Source organism: Ylistrum balloti, unplaced genomic scaffold, assembly GCF_031769215.1.
Source record: "Ylistrum balloti isolate Yb309-2 unplaced genomic scaffold, AGI_CSIRO_Ybal_v1 Utg369756, whole genome shotgun sequence".
NCBI classification, from domain to species: Eukaryota; Metazoa; Mollusca; class Bivalvia; order Pectinida; family Pectinidae; genus Ylistrum; species Ylistrum balloti.
This window is the reverse complement of record NW_026781957.1, coordinates 550,254-558,222: the sequence shown is the minus strand read 5'-3', so window position 1 is coordinate 558,222 and position 7,969 is coordinate 550,254. Positions and strand designations below refer to the sequence as shown.

At 37.0% G+C, this 7,969-nt stretch overlaps 1 protein-coding gene across 1 annotated transcript; it reads left to right on the top strand.

The window, feature by feature from the left end:
- Window positions 1-3,802: 3,802 nt before the first annotated feature.
- LOC132543457 (uncharacterized) lies at window positions 3,803-5,693 on the top strand. Its single transcript, XM_060206956.1, has 2 exons — window positions 3,803-4,703; window positions 5,638-5,693. Exons 1-2 carry the CDS (start codon window positions 3,803-3,805, stop codon window positions 5,691-5,693), a joined length of 957 nt encoding a protein of 318 aa, XP_060062939.1.
- Window positions 5,694-7,969: the final 2,276 nt, after the last annotated feature.

The following is a 7,969-nucleotide window of genomic DNA, read 5'->3' as shown; positions in this document are numbered from 1 at the left end:
TAGGAAGCATGACAAAATGTCGGGTTTTACAGATATATATCGAAATTCAAATAATGTAGAAAAAAAGTTCAGCGGCGTTTGATAAAAATGATGTAATTTTTGTGAAAGTTTGGGCAAAAGGTGAGGGTAATCTGAAGGAAATGGACGATCTTGTACGGTGTAAGGAAAAATATCAGTGTTTCTGGTTTCTGCTGAAAAATATTAGGGTCAGTGGATCGACACTGATTTCGAAAGTACAGTATATCGTTTATAGAATGGGTTATACCCATATTAGACCCAACATGTTTGTCTCTTAATTGACATTTAATTATCATTTTAAAGTCTTGTAAAATAAGAACCGAAAATGAAATGAGTGTTCAGCAGCGTGATCCCACCGAGCACTGGTCAGGTCAAGTCTAACTCTTTTAGACCCAATATCTAATGAAACTGTTACAGACGATGTGGTAAAGGCAAACATGTTAAACGACTTGTTCCATATCTAACATTGATGATGATGAAACTGTTACAGACGATGTGGTAAAGGCAAACATGTTAAACGACTTGTTCCATATCTAACATTGATGATGCTTCTGTCTGTTGAGTTACTTGTAGTTCAGAACAGGACTGAACAAAATATGAACTCCTTATGAATTAATGCCCAAGAAATTACCGACATCTTTCAAGTTTTGAAGTTAGGTAAATCATCTGGTGTTGATGGTATTATCAATTAAATGTTAAAATCTACTACCAGTACTGTATGCTATCTTTAATTATTTTTTTTTATATGTCTCTCTCTCTCTCTCTCTCTCTCTCTCTCTCTCTCTCTCTCTCTCTCTCTCTCTCTCTCTCTCTCTCTCTCTCTCTCTCTCCCCCCCCCCTCTCTCTCCTCTCTCCTCTCTCTCCCCCCTCTCTCTCTCTCTCCCCCCCTCTCTCTCTCCCCCCTCTCTCTCCCCTCTCTCTCTCTCCTCTCTCTCTCTCCCTCTCTCTCTCCTTATCTCCCCCCTCTCTCTCTCTTCCCCCTCTCTCTCTCATTCTCTCTTTCTTTCTCCCTCTCTCTTAGTATATATCCTCAAGCTTGAAAACTAGCAAAAGTAATGCCTCTATTAAAAAGGGTGATACACATCAACCGTCTAATAATCGACTAATCCCTTTGTTATCCTCAGTTGGTAAAGTTTTTGAAATAATTGTTTTCAAATACATGTATATTTATAACTTTTTTGGGGGAAAAACTCATTTTTTTATTAACAGTAGTCAGGTTTTATGCCAAATCATTCCACACTTAATTAGTCAGTAGAAATGTAGCCTGATGTATAGCTCTAGAAGAAAGGAAACATTCTTGTTTAGTGTTCTATGACATTTCTAAGATTTTTGACCGTGTTTGACACGAAGAGTTCATCATTAAATTAAAGTCTTACGGAATATCTGGTGAGTTGGTAAGTTGGTTCACTAACTATTTATCAGATCGGTAGCAGAAAGTATTTATTTTAAATTCTGTTTCTCGTACTGGCCCTATAAAAGCATGGGTGTCTCAGAGTTCTATTTCTAATAAAATGGACCGTTTTTATTCCTTGTTTATATTGATAATATATCTGCTTGTCAACTCGAGGCTTTTCGCAGACATTTCTTCGCGTGTCATCTTCCTGTCATGGATTAGAAAATACTCTCAACACAGATCTTGATTCAATAAGTAATCGGCAAACATTTTGTTAACAAAACTAGTGTTTTATTTATTACCAACGCTGTAAATCTTGACTGAAATTTTGAATTATCTTTCAATGAAGAACTTCTAATTTAAGTGACAGCCATAGACATTTGGGAGAAGTTCTCAGCGCAGAAAGTAAATTGGGAGATCACATAGCATCTATTCATACGTCTGTCATGAAGAAAATAAATGTTCTTGTGAGTCTTAAGTACATGTTGTAAAGAGAAACCCTGTTGAAAATGTATACGTCTTTCATCTTGCTGATTTTTTATTAGTGCAGTGAATCATGGGACGGTTGTACAGTTAATGAAAGTGAAATTTGAGGGAAAACACGCGCGTGAGGTAGCTCGCATCATCACCGGTCTCCCATTCTATGCTCTTAACGATTCTCTTTATTTCGAAACAGGATTAGAAAGACTTTGTGAGAGAAGGGAAAGAAAGTAACTTCAATTACTGTATAAAATAAAAAAAAAAAAAAAACGGTATTACTCCAATTTTTTTAATATAATTCATCCTAACACAATTAACCAAGATGCGAGATATCCCTTAAGAAATGTTAACGATTTTATCTTACCCAATTTCAGACTTTCCTCTACTAATTCATCCTCTCTTTCTTCTCCTCTTCGTTATTGGAATAATCTCGATGTTGCTGTCAGATCGTCAACAACTGACAGCAAAAACTCCATCTCACGAAATCAAAATACATCTTCTCCCAGTTCTGTTGAATATGGTTAACTAAAGCAAAACATTATTCATACAAAATTAAGGTATAACTGTAGTTCGGTTAATTATGGTTTATTTAGAGTTAACATTTTTGATAACCCTGCCTATATCCGCGGATTTCATTATGAAAATGCCCTATCATATCTTCGAATATTCTAATTATAAAAACCAGATATAAGAGTTGTTCCACGGTTTGAATATAGACCATGAAATTAACCCAGATAATCTATTATCAGATATTCCTAAATTGACAAAACAATGCAATCTTGATGTTTTTCGAAGTGTGCAGAGATTTATAAAGATCAACGGAAGGATTGATTCACAAAAAAATCATATTACTTGTACATTTGTGAAATCCTTATATATATATATCTCACCCTTACCTTCTTGTTTTTTGGTTGTACGAAATTCGAGATTTATCTTACCCAGCAAGGCCATTACTTTGTAGTTTAAATATGTATCACAGGAGAGGGCGTCAATAATGTTGTATTAACTTGTGCCCAATGCTATTGTCATTTTCTTGACAATAAAACAGAGACAAAAACAGCCTAATAGGCAAATACACAAACTTGGTTTTAGTCTTCCAATTTTTTTTAATCATAGTTTCTACCCAGTAAGGATTTACGGAGATATTGAATCAGTCTCAAGAAACATTGCACATAAGTTAATAATTCACAAATTACTTTATTTTTTTACACCAAAAATAATAAGGAATAAACTGATTTAATGTCACATGTACTTTGTGATATCGGTATATATGTAAAAAATGCAAAACGTTTGAATGAATTTGCCTTAGGGCACTGGTATTTTCGGGGACCACCAGCAACTAAACATCAACAAAATATACACGGAGATTTTAGAGTATTTTTTAAAAATTATTTTTGCCAAAATGTCGAGGAGAAAAAAAGAAAACAGAAACATACATTTTGCGTAAATGCCATGTAAACTGTTCACATATTCACACACAAGATTTATAAATATATATTGGGTAACATAGATACATAAGGAATCTTGATGTATAAATCTCACCATACAAAATTATTATGAACTTGTTACAAAATGCTTCTAAGTAACTATAGATATTTTGAAATATACGTGGAGTCTATATCTATATTAAACACCACGTGTCATTCTGATGATTGTTGCATGCCACTGATTTGGTTTTATACAATATACAAGACCTAATATATCACAAACCAAACTGACATTAAGTCCGTCATGGTTGCTTTGGCTCGCAAAAATACGCTCTCGCTCATGATGCATTGCATTCCACGTGACAAGTATATGACGTCAAACATTGTACATGACGTCATAATATTCTAGGTGTGCCAATTTCTGCATTGCAACGCATACTGCACCGTAGTTTATGTGGCACCCCTCCTCCTTATTCTTACAATTATGCAGTTCCCTGCCGTTGGACAGCCACGGGGTCGCGCCGGACGACAGTCGCCAGATGTGTCCCCAAAGTCTTGTGTGATTACAGGGAAACGCGAAAAATTACCGAAAGCTGATGGAAGTAAACCCGTACGTCGCCAAACTTTGGCACCAATTTGCACTCCCGTCAACAGACCTGCGGCAGGTTGCACACCCAAACTATCTGGAGTTGACATGCATCATCAGAGACATTCGAATATTTGTGGAAGGACGTCTTTAAGTCGACCACCAGTTCATGATAATAGTGATTTTCCTACCGAAACACAATTGTCTAAACGATCGAAAGTTGCGAGTAAGTCTTTGTTAGGACGAACACAATATGACAGAAGACAGACACCTGAAAAATGTTCTGGTGTATTTGGATCCATTGCACACAACCTGGCAAAGGACGCAATGCCCAGTAGCGACGAAGACGAATTTTACCGACAGTATTTAACAGATCAAACTCGTTCAAACGGGCATCGACAAAGCAATCTGCCTGGATTGAACACTGAAGATGACGAGTACAGGCATTCCGTATCATCAAAGATGAGTCACAAAGAATTAGAATTGATGCATTACCAGCAGACATTGCTTGAGCAAATGATGAGCCCGACTGAGTCAGAAATCTGCAGAGATCTGAAATCAAGGACAGGGAAGAGATCAGAGAAAGGAATTTGTAAAAAAGGAAAGGACAAAAAGAATAATATAGAATTGTCAGGACACAAGTTTGAGGATCTTCCTTTGCTCCGGCAAACCAGATTGAGAGTTTCCATGGACCCTGATTCAGCAGTCCCAGAGGAAGCGCAATACGTCCCGACCCCACCGGGATTTGAGAAAATTCCATGTCGAGCCATGTCCAGTATGAGCGGGGCTACCTCTCCTGGTAATAAGACAAATTATAATGTAACCCTGATAAAATGCGAAGCTAGATCTAGCTTCTTACAAACCCGTCTACGGAGAAGTTCTTAAAATAGGGAGAATGAAAATTGAAAATTAACAGGTAGAAGTTTAAGAGTAATCTGAAAGCAGTGTAAATCAAATATCCATTCCTGATGTTGTTAAATACATGTAACCAACAGGCCAGAATGAACTTTTTGTATCGGTACATAAGATATGATATAAAGTCGATTATATAAGAAAGTCATGATGTTCAGAAATTACTTGACATGCCTGAAATAAGAGATCAAGGAGTAACATGAAATAAACTTTCAAAGATACAGATAAGTTAGGTATACTAGATAATGACATGTTGTTTACCACCTCCATACCAAATCCTGATCAACCTTCACAACAGGAAATACTTGAACAGTAGAAGTTGGACCACTGAAACGTCATTCCAGTTAGGTAGTGGAGGCGTCAACCCTAAACTGTCTCAAATCTCGTTAAAACAATTTTTGCGCGAAATGTTAATAGTATTTTGAATCAGCTAACAACGATGTCGAGACAATGGACACAAAGATAACAAAAGTAAATATATATATATATATATATATACATATATATAATAAAATAAGGACGGTTCAACAAACTAAAGATTATAAAATCATCCGGTACACTCGTGACAAAATGAAGAATGTATCGCTCATATACATTGTATACATTAAAAAAAATCTGTAAATTTACAAAAGCTCACGAATACAAAGGAAAACAAGGAGATATTGTTTATCATGTTTATATATAGACTACTGTCTCGCGCAATTATAGAAAAACAACACACCCGTTGATGGTTTCTCACTCAACAATGTATGTAAAACATTAGTGCTATCCACATACGTCTTTTGACAATCCTTGTTCATGCAATATTTCTTACCTTTCAGCATCGAGGAAAGTGCGATTTAATACGGAGGAGAGAGGAGTACAGAGACGAGATTAAAAGTCGGTTGAGACGACGAGAAAGTGGCGAAGAGGCGTCTGGTAGACCTTGTATTTAAACTAGGAGACACAATGACCATTGTACATGTAATAGTTTCAGTTATTATTTAGCGTACGGAGGCTTTGTCTTTCTTTCGAACATGATTGATCATAGGGTCTGTTCTTTGATGTAGAAACGTTTACTGGCCGATGACTTGTCTAAGACGACAAACTGCTAAACAAGTTCCATTGGACTCGTTAAATAACAGCTGACGATTTGTTGACGTCATCATTGTGACAGAATTCAATGCCCGACTTCCGCCTCCGATATTCTGTGATTGCCATCTATTGTTCGCGTTATCAGGTAAAACGGTTTCTGGTTACACTGTTAGGGAAATATACATGACATTCATCATCTACTTCACAAGCTTCCGAATAAAAAAAAATCGTAGGTACAGTGAAATGACCTACCGATTGTGTTTTGGTGTGATAAGACTGCCCTGATTGTGTATTTGGTGTGATCAGACTGCCCTGATTGTGTATTTGGTGTGATCAAACTGCCTTGATTGTGTATTTGGTGTGATGAAACTGCCCTGATTGTGTATTTGGTGTGATTAATCTGCCCTGATTGTGTATTTGGTGTGATTAAACTGACCTGATTGTGTATTTAGTGTGATTAGACCGACATGAGCTATTTCGGGTACCTGCGTTTTCCTTTCATTTCAGAAAGGTGTCTCACATATTTCTAACTGTCTGTAAAAAGTAAGACGTGGATCAGTCTGTTTATTTAATAGACACACGACATACTGGAGTGTTCCTTAAAGGTAAACAACACTCAAGGTCACAGTTGGATAAAAGTATTAACAAAGGTCAACGATTACTCATGAGATATGAAATTAGTAACGAATACTACACTGAAATATTTTAAGTACATTTGATATATATCTCACGTAGCAAAACACGTGTTAAATGTTCGCCTGCGGTTTTGAACAACGTCTGCAGCGTTTCTTTCTTACAATAAAAGGATTGGTATGTTAGATAGAATAACAGATTGAAGTTTAGTACACTATCCATTTGTATTGCATTGACGTAAAGATAAAATTATTTCCTGTTGTCCGGTTTTTTGTCATCTGGTTTCATAGCTAAATGTTTCCGATTTGTCAATGCGTTAACTAGGATTATTGTGTAATGTATACCAAATGTGAGCCTTCAGTAGCCGCTGTAGTCAATGTGATGACCACACACATCCCAAGATGGCGCCAGGCCCTAAAGTTTCGGGTTTACAAACGTGATATGACGTTTTGTCTTAGTGCACCTGTCCCCATAACATCTGTCTTAGTGCACCTGTCTCTATATCATCAGTCTTAGTGCATCTGTCTCTATATCACATGTCTTAGTGCACCTGTCCCTATATCACCAGTCGTAGTGCACCTGTCTCTGTATCATCTAAGTGCACCTGTCTCTATATCATCTATCTTAGTGCACCTGTCTCTATATCATCTGTCTTAGTGCACTTGTCTCTATATCATCTGTCTTAGTGCACATGTCTCTATATCATCTGTCTTAGTCCACTTGTCTTTGTATCATCTGTCTTAGTCCACATGTCTTTGTATCACCTGTCTTAGTTCACCTGTCTCTATAACATCTGTGAAGGCACGCCAATAGACAAAGTAAATCGTTATTAATACCGTAAACTCATCAGGGTCTGAAATTATTTAAGATTTGGTTTATCCAGTGTCTGTCTAGGTTCTGGTTTATCCAGTGTCTATTGTCTAGGGTCTTGTTTATTTAGTGTCTACTTGTCTAAAGTCTGGTTTATCTAGTGTCTGTTTGTCTAGGTTCTGGTTTATCCAGTGTCTGTTTGTCTAGGTTCTGGTTTATCTAGTGTCTGCTTGTCTAGAGTCTGGTTTATCCAGTGTCTGTTTGTCTAAGGTCTGGTTTATCTAGTGTTTGTTTGTCTAGAGTCTAGTGTCTGCTTGTCTAGAGTCTGGTTTATCCAGTGTCTGTTTGTCTAGGGTCTAGTGTCTGTTTGTCTAGGTTCTGGTTTATCCAGTGTCTGTTTGTCTAGGTTCTGGTTTATCTAGTGTCTGCTTGTCTAGAGTCTGGTTTATCCAGTGTCTGTTTGTCTAAGGTCTGGTTTATCTAGTGTTTGTTTGTCTAGAGTCTAGTGTCTGCTTGTCTAGAGTCTGGTTTATCCAGTGTCTGTTTGTCTAGGGTCTAGTGTTTGTTTGTCTAGAGTCTGGTTTATCCAGTGTCTGTTTGTCTAGAGCCTGGTTTATCCAGTGTCCGTTTGTCTAA

Coding starts and splice junctions, on each gene's coding strand:
- LOC132543457 (XM_060206956.1), top strand. CDS start 3,803: ATGCAGTTCCCTGCCGTTGGACAGCCACGGGGTCGCGCCGGACGACAG. Junction 4,704..5,637: donor GAGCGGGGCTACCTCTCCTG/GTAATAAGACAA, acceptor CTTACCTTTCAG/CATCGAGGAAAGTGCGATTT.